General features: G+C 41.4%; 1 protein-coding gene across 13 annotated transcripts in view; it reads right to left on the bottom strand.

Moving 5' to 3' along the window:
- The window catches only part of SLIT2 (slit guidance ligand 2), a 329,343-nt gene that overhangs the window by 58,856 nt on the left and 253,494 nt on the right, over positions 1–16,993 (bottom strand). For all 13 annotated transcript variants that reach the window (XM_036019209.1, XM_036019239.1, XM_036019222.1 and 10 more), the window contains 8 exons: positions 15,006–15,149; positions 13,301–13,467; positions 12,429–12,561; positions 9,113–9,181; positions 5,256–5,327; positions 4,666–4,737; positions 2,922–2,993; positions 70–233 (listed from right to left, as the gene is read on the bottom strand). In XM_036019209.1, coding sequence (XP_035875102.1) covers positions 70–233; positions 2,922–2,993; positions 4,666–4,737; positions 5,256–5,327; positions 9,113–9,181; positions 12,429–12,561; positions 13,301–13,467; positions 15,006–15,149 — 893 coding nt within the window. The remainder of the gene's footprint in view (positions 1–69; positions 234–2,921; positions 2,994–4,665; positions 4,738–5,255; positions 5,328–9,112; positions 9,182–12,428; positions 12,562–13,300; positions 13,468–15,005; positions 15,150–16,993) is intronic.

Raw genomic sequence — 16,993 nt, 5'->3', positions numbered from 1 at the left:
TATTCTTTTTCTTTCGAAATTCATAAAGTGGATGTTTATTTACAAAATGCACAGGATTAAAAGCCATACCTTGACACGTGAACTTTTTGGAGGGCGTTGTGAGTAACAGCTTGTCGGCCATTTCCCCAGGACCAGCACAGCGAGCGATGCCCGGTTCCTTGTATTCGGACTTGACCCAGTCGGACAACCACTGCATGTTGCAGTCGCAGTAGAGGGGGTTGGCTCCGATTGCTCTGGAAGACAGAAGCGCGTGCACACACATGCACAGCGTGGACGTATTATTTTCTAAGGGAACGTAAAGGGGATGCTCCTTAAAAAATCCCTATAGGTTTGGGGACAAAAACAATTTAGAAGCAAATGGTGGCATCGGGATTACCCATCTTCCTAAGTTGTGTGCAACGGAGACTCAGTGAGCTGTCACCAGTGTTTTAGGGACCTAAAGTTTAGACGGTCCCCTGGTATTTGCGGAGACAGGCTTGTATTGGGTGCAGATCAACACCCATCTTCATCTGCCAAGTGTTGAATGAGAACCTAATTACTAGCGAGGTTGTGGGGACCCAAATATGAAAACCACATTAACTCCAAAGATTACCTTCTGCAACACATGCTCATAAGTGCCCTAAGTGTCATTTAGAAGTGCTCCAGTAGAAATACTTATTCACAAGATGCCTCTGAACAGAGGATAAGTCCTCTGGTGGCGGGTGGACGGGGGGCTGGTGTGCGGGGAGTGGTGGTTGAAAATGACTAGGATTTTAGATGACCAAGTAGGTGGGAAAGGCTGGAAAGGGTGTTTCAGGGAAAGAATCCAGTAAGTACAAAGGTACGAAGATCAGAATACACATGAAATACTAAAGATCCAGACAGCTAGTCCACCAGAGCTGATTTAGACTTTAGTTGGATGCATGTTCCTTCAGAAAGTGATTCATTTAGAGCTTTGGTCCCCCCTCACATCAGCGGTGGTGGTGGCAGGGGAAGTAATCGAGACAATAGCCAACATGGACTGCATCCCCCAATAGGCAGGAACTGGGCTAAGCCACTCATTTGCATGAATTCCCTCCCTTGATCCAAAGTAGCATCCCTCTTATTATTAATATCCCACTTAAAGATGAAGAAACTGAGGCCAAAGAAGTTAACCAATGGATTTGTAAAACTGCCAAGTATGGGCACAAGAGAAACGTAAAGTGGCATTTAAAAACGGACAAACTCCGATGGATAATTAACTTCCAATTAGTCATATTTTAGGTCTACAGTCTAAGCAATATTAATCTTATTCTTTTATTAGAAAACCATCAAAATATGCTTGTAAAAGCCATAATAGTTTATATTGTAATTTTAGCCCAACTGTAACCAAAAATTGGACTACCTGTTATGCTCAACTATGTGTCAGAGTCAAACCCTTATTCTAGATTAAAAATGAGCAAAATGATGTTTCTGATTCATTTGCACTCATCTTTAATGGTCTTTTCTCAGTCCTGACTATGTCAGGGGATACAGGAGGAAAAATGACTAGGGCAGAGCTCTTTACAATCTAGGGAGTAAAAGACGGAAGCACAAATTAAACACATGACTGACTGGAACACAGGGCAGAGAAGATTCAAACTGCCTCCCCCCCCCCTCCCCGCCCCCCGCCACTGGGGGGCAGTCACACAAAGGAAAGTCCTACTCAGCTCGAGCCACGCCTTTCCTCTGCAGCCTTTTCGGTTCACTGCCCTAAGGAGGACAGATGGTCACGCCCCTCCCTAAGGTGCTCCACCTGCCAAGCAGCGCTACAGTCCTACACCCCGAGGTACCTCTTTTCATCAACCTTGTGTCTCAGGCATCTGACATCCCTGCAGTTTTTCAGAGAAGCAGCCCTGACCGTGACTTTGAGGTAGGTGTTGGGGCTCAAATATGAAAACAATGAAGGGGTTGCCTCCCAGGACCTAGTAGGTTCGTGGAAGGAACACTAAGGGCAGGCCCCGAGCAGTCAGGCCTACAAAGGCCTGCACCGACAACACTGCCCCCACAGGGCACACGCACGTGCAGCAGCACGACTGACGACTAACTCCTATCCTCTGTCCACCCTCCGTCTCAGTTTCTGCACATCTCGTCTTCTTGGGGTTTGGTGCGTTCTGGAGGGAAGGGCAAAGCCAAGAGTGAACAGGGCAGGCAGCCTCTTCTGGGGACCGGGAACCGGCTGACACTGAGGTTTAAAGTAAAGCAGAGAACGGCTCCCGGCAGATGCCGATTCAGCCTGATGTCAGAACGCTTTGGGCTCTAGGACCGTTCCCCTGACTTCCTTCCAGGTTTGCCAAGGTCTTAACGTGCAACTACAAATAACAGAATAGTGGAATTTGACCCAGGTGAGTTTTGGGACCCCATTTATCCTATATTCAATGGTACTTCCAAGAAATATTGAGATACAAAGGAAAACCATTTCACTCAGCATGAGGATTTGGCTATTTCCCTTTACTACACTATAAAGTCTTAAATTGTGTCTAATTAATTTTCTCATTGTGCCATACTCAATGTTGAATGATATTTGCTAAATAAATGAATCCTGTTTCAGCAAATCAGGACAGGCTTCACGGAAGAGGTGATAGTTGGGGTATGACTTAGCAAAGTTGGATTTGAAGAGACTGAATCGAAGGAGAGCTGATATTCTAGAATCAGAGAACATCAAGAGACAAAGCATTGGCTAGGAAGTTAGGTAAGCCATGTCTGCAAGAAGAAATACTCAGCTAATGGGGAATAAGGGCAAAAATAATAAATTAAGGCTATCTTGTGGAGTACTGCATATCTATATGGAAAATCTTTACATTTTTGTTAAAGGTGAAACTAATCACATGTTAAGATGTGACCATAAAAGGTGAAGCACTTTCCAAACTCACTTGTCAGGCACAGTTTTACACCCAAACCCGTAAGAGGAACTGGGTACTCACAGGTGTGATAATGCAGCAAGGTCGTTGAAAGCACCTTCGGGCACTACAGAAATGTCATTTCCGTGTAAAGAACTAAAAGCGAGAAAAGCAAAATTAAATTTCCTAGGATTCAGCGAGTTCAGAAAAATCCCCATGCACGTATGTAACTTCGGTCTATAACAAGCGTTATAACTCGGCACAGACAAGATGCTCTATTCAACAAATAGTATTGGTACAGCTGGGTGTCTATTTCGGAAAGCAAAAAGTTAGTTCTTACCTCACATCATACGCATACATTAAATTCTAGACTGAAGAGTTAAGTGTAAAAATAAAACTAAAATGTAGTAAATGAAAGTACTCTATAAAACTGAGAAATCATAATAAAAAGGAGTGGCAAATTTTTGAGTACAAAATATATATATAATATGAAGGATTATATGTAAGGGACAGAATGGGAAATATTTGCAACATATATAAGATACAAGGAGTCATTCCTCTGTGAAAAGACCTGTACATTTGGAGCCCAATGGGAGATGCATAAAGATCTGCATGTTAATAAGGAAAAGAAAAAGGACCCAATCAAAACTGGGAAATGATATGATCAGGCTCATAGATTAATCAGCACCAATGTTCAATAAACAAATAAAATATACTCAAATGCTCTTGAAATTGGAATTGCAAATTAAAGCAGAACTGGAAAACAAAGTTCCATTCTGTCACACGACAAAAATAAAAAGATTGATAATATTCAATATTTGCAAGAGTGCTTTAAAGCAGGAACTCTATTCAATAGTTGGTGGAAAAAGTAAATTTGTAAGTTGACAAAATCTTGCATGCAGGACAACATGACAGTGGTTTTTGGTATTCTCCCCATGTACGTGACAGTAACTTCCGACTGCAAGTCACTGCTGCACTTCTAGCACATTCGCACCAGAGGGAACACGTAGGGTGTTCTTTAGAGTGCTGCACAGAACGACGAAAATTTGGGAGTAAAACATACGAGAGTGAAGATGTGGCAGAACAAGTTCTATGTATGGTTTTTAAAATGTATACAGCCGGAGGCATGCCTCTCTCATCATCTAAAACTGAATGTGTGACCAGGAAGACCAGAAAAGAACATCCCATTGTACAGTAGTAAGTTCTTGGGCAAGGTGTTGGGATTGAGAATCATAATATTTATTTCACATAATTTAAAATTCATATATTATGCAGTTGGTAAAAAACTAAATTTCCTACAATTCTTTTTTTAAAGGTTTTATTTATTTATTTTTAGAGAGGGAATGGAGGGAGAAAGAGAGAGGGAGAGAAATATCAATGTGCGGTTGCTGGGGGTCATGGCCTGCAACCCAGGCATGTACCCTGACTGGGAATCGAACCTGCGACACTTTGCTTCTCAGTACGTGCTCAATCCACTGAACTATGCCAGCCAGGGCTAAATTTCCTACAGTTCTTTTAAAATTGGTTGACTTTATACAAAATATACTATATAGTATATACAGTATATAGTGAATATACTGTATATAGTATATATACTAAATATTACATATTATCAGATAAACAACTACAGCAAAAACAAGTACTACAGAAGAGAAAATTATATTGTCCACATCAAACAGCTGTACAATAATACAATGAGATACGATTTTCCAAATTTGTAGTAAATCCTAATGCATATATCTGAAACACCCAAGAATCTACAACGCAGTTAAATCATTAGACTCAACCCCCGAGAAAAGAGTTACTTGGTTGAACATAAGATGCTTACAGTAATCGGAGAGACTTCAATCCGTCGAAGGTTCGAGGAGGAATACATCTCAGACGGTTGTAACTGAGAATCCTGAAAGCACACGTAAGCCAACTTGTCTCACCCAGGCATCCCCAAATGGCCAAATATCAGTTTTAAAATAAAGCAGTTAATGAAAGGCTTATTTTAGCATCTTATAAACTGAGAATAATGACACATCATATTTTAAATAAATATTTGTATTGTGCCACTAATACAACCCATTTTTCTCCTAACCACAGTCCCGAGGACTCCCTCCCCCCGCTGGGTGCTGATGCCTGGACTATGCCCACCTGGAAGTCGTTCTCTCCAGGTGCTTGCTTAAGGATCTTCCTCACCCCACCAGAAGTATACAGTATTCTTTCTGTGCTTTACAGAACCCAACATTTTTTTTGCCATGCCCCGTATTTGTTGGCTCATTGAGGAATTATCTGCCTGTTTCTCCCAACAAGCATTACGTTCCTCAAGGGCAGAGGCACTATCTGCCTTGTTTACCAGGATGCCCAACGCCTAGGAAATGCACTGGGTCCAGTGAATTAATAAGAAACTCGGTACCGCACTGTCACACTCACAGGGTGAGGAGCTGGGTCATGTTGCTGAAGCTCTGGTTCGAAAGGGTGCTTATCCGGTTGTTACTCAAGTCTCTGAAAGGGAAACACAAGTGGAATCTGTTGTCACCACAGAAACTGAAATATTAGTGATGCATAAGAAGGGAAGCTCTTCTGTTTCCCAGTCATGGCAGTGCTGTCAGCACTCCACTTTTATCTGGACGTAACAGAATATTGCGTAACTCTCTGAAGTAGAATGTTCTTCGTGCCCCGGTCCGTTGAAATTAGAAGGGACCACACACCTTGCTCTGGCCAGGGAAGTGTGGGCACTGGGGCCAGGTTCCCTTCAGCACAGACTTAGACTGAGCTCACTTCTCCGTATCCTTCCTCTTCTCCTGTAAGCTTCGGTGACCTCCTTCCCCAGACCCTGTGACAACAGTCCAGTCCCAGGGCAAAGACATGTGGAGGCCAGCTAGCCAATACACCGGGCACAATGTAGGGGTGAGAAAGAAACCTTTGTTCTTGAAAGGTCCATCAGGTGCACACACTTTACCTTCATTGGAACGTATCTTCCCTAATACACAGTTATACTCGGTAACTGAAAGAATCCCTCATTTAATTACTTTCACAATGCCATCATTAGAAACAGTGCCACAACTAAAAACTTTGCCCTTAGCAAAGTCACTAGCACATAGCAGGTCCTCAGTAAATACCTGTTTAATGAACTGTAAGGAAATGAGAGACATGTGAAGTTTTTACAAATGCTAAATGGCTATTTATAAGTGAATTTTGTACCATGACTTGTAATTTATATACAGTGAACTTATTTTTATTATATATGCAATATAAATAACATAATGGCATAATATATAGACAAATGTAATATACAATGGAATATAATATGCCATATACAAATTTTGCATTTTGCTTTAGAAAAATTAGTGAATATACATATATATGACAGTGTGATATAATTATTAATAAAGATCTATGTAATCACTAATTTCCCCAAAGTAGCATAAATATATAAATAAGATTTATAAATAAATGAAATATTATAGGTAATAAATTATGCTCACTTACGTGTGTGTATTTATAATCACTAAATTTTTCTGAAGCAAAATATATGAATCAATAAATTCAAGATTCAGGAAACCTTATTATCCATTCCTTTATTAAAGGACAAAAATGTCATTAAAATGGATGAATAAAGTTATGAAAATACTAGGAAGGTTATAGAAGCTCTAAAAGATTGGGTTGGCCAAAAAACTTTTTTTTTTTTTCTGTGAGTTCTAGTAGTGCTTAGTTGTCTAACTTCATTCAAAACAATTCTGTTAGATTGTTTTGTGACACATCAACATGCATTCTAAAAATACATATCAGAATTGGTGAATTTTTGTGTTGCCATTTTAACATTGAAGATGGAAGAAAATAAGTAACATTTTCAGCATACGAGGTCTGTCTGGAAAAAGTCCAGCCATTGTTAATATAATGAGAATGGTTTGCAGGACACTGATGTACCCTGGCAGCCAAGGAGAGTGGAGTAGAGTGGGCATGCATGAACAATAACAACTTCACTGTACTAATCAGTGGGGGTGGTAGTGGCAGTTGAGTGAGTATGTCTGCTCTGCGGCCATCACTTTCAAAATCACTGAGTGAGTAGACCAACGAGTCTGCATCAGATTTAGGATTAAGCTTGAACATTCCTCCGTGGAGACTATTCAGAAGGACATGGCTATGGGCAACTGGTGATTGGCAGCTTCCTCATGACAACATGTCTGCTCATGTATTACATCTTGTGCAGAGTTTTTTGGTGAAACATCCATCAAATCAACCAAATGTCTCAGCTCCCTACAGCCCAGATATGGCACCCTACAACTTCTGGCTTTTCCCAAAACTCAAATCACCTTTGAAAGGGCAGAGATTTCAGACTGTTGATGAAATTCAGGAAAATAGGACAGGGCAGCTGATGGAGACTGGGAGAACTGTGTGAGGTCCCAAGGTGCCTACTTTGAAGGGGACTGAGGCATCATTGTCCTGTGTACAATGTTTCTTGTATCTTCTTTAATAAACATCTCTATTTTTCATACGACATGTCTGGATACCTTCTGGACAGACCTCATATTATGCTTTATTATTTCAAGAAAGGTAAAAATGCAACTGAAACAGAAAAATATTTGTGCAGTATATGGAGTAGGTGCTGTGAATGATTGAACGTGTCAAAAGTGGTTTGCGAAGTTTTGAAGTTTTATGCTGGAGGCTCCTCACTAGACGATTCTCCATGGTCAGGGAGACCAGTTGAAGGTGACAGCAATGAAATCGAGGGAGTAATTAAGAACAATCACCATTATACCATGAGGAAGATAGCCAACATACTCAAATCAATAAAGTTATTGGTGAAAACGTCTTTCATTTTATGGAAAAAACAATACAGACTTTTTGGCTAACCCAATACATTTCCTTAACTGCTAAAGTGCTATACCTAAATTTAAATGTAAATAACTATACCTCTACCAGCAAAATTACTTGTCTGCAGCTGTATAATGACTCCTTGCTAAAACTATTTGTGGATCTGCAAATTCTCATTTTTCATTTTCAAATTGGTTTTAAATAATCACATGCTGTCCCACAAATGACTCAATTCTTCTTAAGTGACCCTTTGGAAATTGCAGCAATTTAATGGTTTATTTAACTGAATGAAATGTATATAATCACTTCTTGCTGCTATTAAATAAATACTAAAGGCAGGACAAGACACCTTAAAGGATATTCTCGTTTTTTCTTAATTTCATATTTTTTCATTTAAGCAGGCCTGTAGGCTTTTTACAAAGTGTTTTCCCATATTTTTAAGGAAAATGAAAAATTATCAGCATCATTTTAATTGACCTCCCACTTCTCTAGGTTAACATTTACATTAAGAAACGTAACATTTTCTGCTACCTTGGTCTCTAGAATTCACTAAATAGGAATAAACCTCCTTATTATAGAAATACTAGAAATCCACCTCCTAAATCAGTCAGATTTACTCTAAAATCAGAGAGACTTAAACTAAAAAGATTAAGTATTTCCCTTTATATTCATTATTGTTGCAAATATTTTGTTTTGGGAGAAATTTTACCAATTCCTATCAAGGCTACTATAAGTGTAACATTATAAAGGACAAGATTATATAGTTTTAAAACTATCTTGCTCATAACTAGATTGAAATGTTTGTATGCTTTAAATATAATCTACTCACAACTTTAAAGTGATTAAAAAATTGTTTATGTACATTAACAAAAAAGATGTTATTTTAGGGGATCAAACCAAACAAAAAAATTCAGAATGTTGAAATTTATATTCAGAATGTCAGCATCTTTATCGAGTCTTCTTAGATACAGTGTAAGTAAATATGGGCTACAAAAATGAATCTGAATCCAGGAAGCCCATAACGGAATCCATAATTTATTATATAAGAGAATTAAACCTAGTAAGCTAGATTTATATTTTCAGTAAATCTACTACCATCTACCAACGTTTGCTTAAAGTCAAGAATACAAATACTGTTTTCTATCTTTCTTTCCTTGGTTTGTCACAAAACAGCCCATAATCATTATGAACAGAACTATCCCACTTGCTGCGTTTTTCCAGCTCTCTGAAACACGGACATAATCGTATTTGTAATTTGAAGAGGAGGACCTTTACCCAGGAGTGCCTCCGCCCGACTGACACATGATGAAGGAGCAACCGGTACGCAGAACCACAGTGAGCTAGGAGGCAGCAGCCCACGGTGAATGATTCATATCATCTGAAAGGCCCACTGCATCTCTGCCCCTCGCCATCCCCGTTTTTGTGAAATGGGATAAGAAGTCAAAGACAGAAACGCAGCACACGTTACTTACATGAGTGTTAAATGTTTGTAGTTGGAGAGTTCCTTAGGAATCAGCGTAAACTGGTTCCCATCCAGGTACCTGCAAACGAGGAAACAGTGTTATCTCGTTTTAAAGTAACAGCAGTGTACTTTAAAAGAGTTGCCCACTTTTTCACTCTCGGTGGAGGCAAGGTAGCACGTGGCGATTCTGACTTGAAGACGGCGTGTTCCCAGCTGAGATTGCTCTTTCAGAGAAGAAGAGGGGAGAACGCACTTGGTCCAGTCCCTCAGAATTCTGTTGTGGATCACTGCGCTAAATTCTAAAACCAAGGAGAGCCTGGGGAGTCCAGTGCTTTGTGGTCCAGCTAAAATAGACACATGTCCAACCACACTGGTCATCAAGAAGGTTCATTCAGATAACCACAGTTTTGGTCAAACTGCAGTTTGCTTGTGCTGGTGCGGAGTTAACACCATGACAGGGATTAACAGCTGGCAGAACCTCACTGCTGAGGTCAAGACTACTCTTCGCTGCCTTAACACGGATCAACACACTTCATAAACGGCAATGGGTGGTGTGAAGGAGACACTTGGGAATTCAAACACAATTAGATTTCAGTTAATAATACCTTAACAATAGTTTTGAGCACTGTATATCTGCCTGATGATATTAATTTCAGGGGGTTTCTTAGGAAATCACATTTATCAAGTGCACAATTATAGCATATATATGTGAAAGGAATAATAAAATAACTACACACAAGTAAATTTCCCCATTCTGATTGGAATCAGCAGAATAATCAGAGAATAGAAAGGCTTTGGGCTAACTGGAAAGACATGAAAGTAAAGGAATGCTTCAAGTTATATCCACAATGTCACCCCGCTTCCACCCCCCCGCCCCCGCAACACACACGAATAAATTCCGTCTCCTCCCAAGGCTGTTCTTTCCCAGAACATAGCTAGTGGAGGGCACAAGTGTCTTTCATCCACTTGGGTCATCTGGTGCAGACGGGCCCCCAGTCCACTTTGGCATGCTGGGCCCGTGACCCCGCTTGCCCCCGTGTTGTGGTCAAGCTCAGGATCCAGGGCTGCGGTTAGTACTTGTGCTGGATAGAGCAGTAGCTGAGACACTCCCTACGATAACAATCTGTTTCAACTATTTCAAAATGAAAACAGTTGTATAATAGTCACAAATGATCACAGTACCTAATAAATATTTGATTAAGAGCCTGCACATGTTAGGATTCCTCATGCCTACCCACATTTTCTGGCTTTGTATTTCAACTCCTCCCTCCCTTCTTTCCTGGAGCTAAATTTTTCTTGTAGCCACTAGACGGCAGCCTAACCCCACACACCTCAACACTCTCCCTTCATTCCAGAAAACCTCTTGAGAGAAAGCTAAAAAGATACAGAAAGTGTGCTGTGGGTGTTTACACGTGAAGCAATCTAACAGGGAAATCACGGGGAAATGATCAAAACCAATAGACACTTTTTGTTTAAAAATTTCTACTAATAATATTTTGCTAAATGCTTTAATGATTTAATATAATTAGCCCGTGGAATGTTCCTAATGCATGCATACAAATTACTGTACAGAGCAATCCTGCTGACGGGATATGGGTCAAAGAATAAGCTCTCTGGCAGGTACACTAGCATTCACAAGAGATGAGCTAATTCCCTCCGCACCGGAACCTGCTTTCCTTAGCAAGGATCACACTGTAAACTTTGCAGAGAAAAGAAGGAGGACGTGACCGTGTGATGGAAGAAACTCGTGGGTGGCACGGACAGGCCATGAACTGAGCAGGCTCTCAAATGCAGTTTTGTAAGGAAATTAAAGAAGGTTAAAATTTTAAAAAGTATATATATATGTCTAAATGATTTACTGGGAGCCTGGTAAAATGACAAAGGGAGGGGCCAGTTAATACAAGAAAAGTGTCAGCAGCAAAGACAGCCGGAGTGCCCCGCTGAGAGCCCTGTGCTCGGCTGCGGGCCCCCATGATCAGTGCTTTGCGTACAGAGTATTCTATGGGCATCACAGAGTGTTCTATGGGCATCACAGAGTATTCTGTGGGCATCTAGCTCCCCAACTCTGGGGGGAGGGCAGTCATCTGAAATAAACACACATTCAAGTAAGAATTAAGTATTTAACTACACACATGCACACACAAAGCAGCGCTTATAGTTAATTAACAACTGTGATGGGCAGGAAGAGAGAGAAACGGATTGTTCTGTAACTATTCAGATCTAAGAGGGACGTTTTGGGTACAGACGCTAAGATCACACACGGTTTTTGTCTGAGTGTTCAATTCGGGACCAAATTAGGATTCACAGAACTGCCCATGATTTGGAAACAAGTTTTTTAAAAACTGAAGTAGTGTCTTCTTAAACCTCATTAACTGTGTTGCATGTTGCCAAAAGTTTATCAAAGCCGCTCCTCTGGAGTACTTGTACACAGCTGCACTGATTACAGGTACACATTTGCATGAGTTAGGGTTGCACTCAAATCATTTTTGACATACGGTTCCTTACAGACAAAAATCAATGAGGCAAAATGACTCAGTTGCAAGTCAAGCATTTGGACACTGCCCATCCGTATACACACAAGGGAATGGAATAGAGTAGGCACGCATTATTATCTAAGCTGCTTATTCTCTGATTTATTCCATTCCCTAACAGAGCACAAGGCAGCTAAGGAGGTGTGGGTGGTGCTTGGCACCTAGACATGTGTGTGCTGACCACGTAATTTATGGTTACATCAGTAATGAAAACGTCAGAGATCACTGGCCCCAAACCCTTTACCAACTCAAGGGCTCCGATTCAAATCCAAAGAGCAGTTTTTCTTTTTAAAGGTAAAGATTATGCCAGCTTTTTCCACCCCGCCCCCCCAGACATTAATGTATCCCATATGGTGAGATATTCTCCTAAGGGATGCGGTGGTGAAGAATAATTAGCCATATGGAATATCTCAGACACCAAAGATAAACTAAATATGCGGCATCCCCCCAGGCGCACTGATGGGACATCTTACAAGACACTCAGTGAGAAAGGGGCTGTAGGAACATGTAGGTATGGGCGCATCCTTATTTTTCACCATCCTCTCTTGACGCTTTGCAGTGCACCCCAGCATGCGAAAGCCAGCAGGGAAGAACAGAGAGACACGCCCCACCAGCATCTCCCAAGGGGATCTGGACCAGCTTTCCTATTATTTGTTTAAGGTTTTAGGTGATGCGCATCGAAGGCCCATAGAATGTCATTTGCAAACAGGACTCTAAAACCTTTTGTCTGGTGCCCATTTCCCTCGGAGTGTGACGTATTAATTACTCAGAAAGAAGACAGACGCGCTTCCTTACAGTTCAGTGACATCTCTCGGAATTCCTTTGGGCAAAGCCTTCAAGCCCTTGTTGCTGCATCGGACCACCGTGTCCAGGCAGGTGCACTCCGTGGGGCAGCGGGACAGGGGGGAGCAGCTGTTGTCATCATTTCCTAAAGTGCCAAAAGATACACAGGAAAACCCTGATTTGCGGTTTTGGCAACATGAGGAGCGATTCCACGCTTTGACGTGAACACGACAAGCACCAATCTTGAGCCACATGATCACTGATATACAGGGCTTGAAGGATTTATGGATTGATACCATAACGTTTCATAGAGCACCAGAACACTCACCATGATGCCCGGTGACCCAAGCTTTGGTTAGGCATTCCTTTGATTTTTACTGAACTAACTGGGGGGTGACATTGGTTAATAAAACCATACAGGTTTCAAGTGTGCATCTCCATAACACATCATCTGCACGCTGCAACATGCATGCACTTACCCATGCACTTACCCCTCAAAGTCAAAGTCAAGTTCCTTTCTACCTCATTTTCCCCCCTTTTGCCCACTTTCACCTTTCCCCACCCCACCCCCCTTCCATCTGGATATTACCACACCGTTATTGGTGTCTATATGTCATATATATATAAATATATGTGTGTGTGTATATATATATATTTTTTTTTTGCTTAATCTCTGCACCTTTTTTCACCCAGGCCCCAACCCCCCTCCCCTCTGACAGCTGTCAGTCTATTCTCTGTATCTATGCTTCTGTTTCTATTTTGTTTGTTAAATTATTTTGTTGATTAGATTCCACACATAAGTGAGATCATATGGTACCCGTCTTTCTGACTGGCTTGTTTCACTTAGCATAATAATTCCCAGGCCCACCCAGAGGCTTTCTTACCGTCGTCACAAGTGAAGTCTTGAATGGCCACATCCTGGATGGGGATTTCCTTGAGGAAGTAGGGTTTCTGACATCGAGGATTGCCTGTGACGATCCTTTTCTTCCTGAGCCATTCTCCCAGCCACGCCAGGTAGCAGTTACAGTTGAAAGGATTGGCCAAGAGGTTCCTAAGCACCACATGCAAACAATGCAGAGTTGAGGTCAGGGTTGCACTTGCTTGTTCCTCAAAACCCCGAGCTACCACTTAGCCAGACTATTTCTGTCGGAATAGTTTCTTCTCGCTCTTCGCATTCCTCTCCAGTCCCCGATCCATACTCAATCACAACATACGAGATGCGTTTCTTTTTGCTAAAAGATTTATGTGTGGAATGTACAAAATAACGACACTTTCCTACAAGAATGCTTCAAGTAATTTCATGCAAAAAATACAAAGTGAAGGCAGCAATTTAGGGCTTATGCAGGGGGTCCTGAGAGACACCTCATTTAGAGATAATTTAAACTTGTCTGGGATCTGAGTCACTGTCAGACCCCCCTGTCCTGATAATGCAATAACTTCATGTATAGAGGAAGGCTGATTACCTCATATTATTGAGTTTAACCTGACAACAGCTACTTCGTTAATTTGTCATTTCAAGATTTCCATCCCTTATTTGCTCTAGAGAATAGGTTTCCCATCTGAACTGACAGCTGAGTTGATTAAATGCCAGTTATAAAAATGAATTTAGTTCTACAAATCTCCAGACTTTCGGCACCGCACCGCTTCAGCGCAAACCTATTGACAATTCTGTTATTTGCAAACATGCCGTATTTAATATGCACAAATTAGTCACCCCGTGTAATATGTCACATTTTATGTGCAAAGAGGATTAAGTGCTTTGCTGGTGGATGGATGCTTTCCTCAAATGATTTCTTCCGTGACTTGAGCTATGTTGAACGTGTTTTTTTTTTTTAAATTCCTAACTACCTTTTGAGTTAGATTAGTATGCCACGATTACCAGGATATCCAATTAGTTACAAGATTTAGCATTTTAAACACTGCTTCTTAGGTACTGATAGACTGACATACATTATTTGGAGAGGTTTTTTTTTGACACTTTCTGAGCTCTTCGTCTTAACCTACAATTATTCTTTATTCTCAAACTGTCTACATAAAATATGCTTCTGGACAGGCTCAACCTATTTCTCCAATGTTTTCCCGATATCTCAGGAAATACCACCCCCTCCCCCAGGGAGCAGCTGTTCTTGTTGCTCTGGTCATCCTGACGCAGCCCCTCACCGTGGCGACCCTTCTGAGCATTGCGTGGTGGCAACAACCCTATAAACTCGGTTTCTTCACTACATACACTGAAGAGACTTCACGGCCAGAGCACTGGGGACAATCTATAACATGCCTTTTACTGGCAGCACATTCGAGTTATACGATTAAAATGTATAAATTACTAAGCCACAGGACATTCTCATAAAAAAGAACTGGCTGAAAAATACGACGATTTTTGTTTAACTTTAATATAAGATAGTAGGTAATCGTTTTTCGAAAAGTTAAAATAATGTAACATGAACAAATTTGTCTTTTAAAAAATACCTGAATCCTTGATCACGTTTCTATGAAATGCCTAATAATGCATTAAAATGCTATCGATGCAAGTAATAAATGTAATACAGTGGCTCAAGGAATACACAGATGAAGACTGACTTCCGTACTCACAGAGTAGATAAAGAATGGAGAGTGTCAAAGGCCCCTGGTGCGACTGTAGTGATTTGATTATCGTATAAAGAGAGCAGACGCACAGAACTCAGTCCTATGAAGCTGTCATTCCCTACACAGCTTATTCGATTACTCCTCAACATCCTGAGGGGGAGAAAAGAGAACATTGTTATGGAGATAAAGCATCAGGCAATCAATTGTGCCTATCTTTGGACCCAAATAATTCCTCTCTGCAACTTTGTAGCATTCATTACTGTTCTCCGAATGTTTTTTAGACATTAGGAATCGCTGTGGCTATGCACCAAGAACCTTCTGCAAAAGTAAAATGCTTGGAGTTGTCAGTGATTGCTCTCAGCTACAAAAAGCAAGGAGAGCCCAGCCCGTGGATCTCCAACCCCATCGGATGAGGGTAGAATGCTTCCCTTTGATGTTATCGTTTTGTTTGCATGATTACATAATGCCCCCATTCACCTACAGCTCTCTAAGCCCTTGACGCCCTGTGATTTGTGCATTCACCGCAGTGTTGCATTGGAGGGGGAGCAGAAGGGAGGCAGAGGAGAATCAATAACCAGAACAGATGAACAGCGACGAAGGGCATCTCAGGGACTTGCAGGCCAAGTCAATGCCAGCGTCGGCTGTGGGAGTCAGACTTGACCGTGCGTCCACAGAGCCTGCACAAATTATTTTATTTATGAAAACTGTTTCACTGTTTTAAATTCAGAGCTTCAAAAGAAGCCGGAGTTAAAGATCTCAGTTGATAACAGGGAGGTCGAAATGGGGCTTCTCCTTAAAAAAATCCTGACCGTCTTTTTTCTTTCTTTCTTTTTTTGTCATCATTGCCATTCATACAATGAACATTGTCATTGTCAATTAACATTGTCACACATTAACTGGTCATTTTGGCAACACTGCCGTAGTCTGGGTTCAGTCCTTGAGGCTTGTCTAAACTCTTTATTTGCAGGGCTCAGAAAAACAACAAAAAGATCTAAAAATCCCCGTCAAAATAACTGGCTGCCATAAACCTTACTCAGAATTGCTAAAAATTTAATTTCTTTTCCTTAATTTTTCTAAACATGAATTGACTACCCTAGTTGAAGACTGCAGGATGTAAAAAAGAGAGGCACAATAAATCAACAACAAAGTGCTCCTTTAAACCTCTAGACCGCCCTCTATTAAATAAGAAATATCAACCTCTGCATCCTGCTAGGTCACAGATAAAGAAGAAAGGATGATGCCGCCTGCCTGAGACATCATTTTATGCCACGGGACAAACGTGCCACAAAAAAGGACTCCCACCAGCACTAGCCTTTGCCATAAACAATCAAGAGCACTAGGTCTTAATTTTGTGGGACTCACGAATCCCTGGAGAAGTTAGAGAAAGCTTTGCCTTCTGTCACCACAAAACTCTGTAAGCACACCTATGCACCACATTTCGCCTGCGATCTGGGATGAAGTTTAGGGACAGCTGGGGTGTCCTGTCAAGATCTTCAGAGTTCCAAGCTGGACGTCCCCACGTGGAGGACTACATGTGTCTGGATAAAGCGACTTCAGGCCTTTGACTGCCCGAGCTTGGCTCTCCATGCCCTCTTACGCTTGTTCCGATAACAGTGGGATCAAGCTGAGAGCCAGCTGGGTGTCTGCCTCAGGCGCCAAAACGTAAGAGGCACAAACACATCGCTAAGAATATGATAAAGGGGAAAATGAATGTAGAGAACCCATCTCGGGCAGAGTCCGGAGTCCCGTGAATGAAACCAGTCAGAAGAAATACTTGGCTAAACCTTTTGGCATGGTGTTAGGCATGGAACTGTGTCCCTCTGAATTGCACACGTTGTCCAAGCCCTAACACCTGATGTGACTGCACTGGAGACTGGGCATTTAGGGAAGTCATTAAGGTGGAGTGAAGGCTTATGGGCGGGGCCCTAATGTGACAGGAATGGTGTCCTTGTAAGAAGAGAAAGGGACACTAGAGTTCTCCCTCCCTGCACCTG

Source organism: Phyllostomus discolor, chromosome 1 (genome assembly GCF_004126475.2).
Source record: "Phyllostomus discolor isolate MPI-MPIP mPhyDis1 chromosome 1, mPhyDis1.pri.v3, whole genome shotgun sequence".
In the NCBI taxonomy this organism is placed as follows: Eukaryota; Metazoa; Chordata; class Mammalia; order Chiroptera; family Phyllostomidae; genus Phyllostomus; species Phyllostomus discolor.
This window is presented reverse-complemented; position numbering and strand designations above follow the sequence as displayed.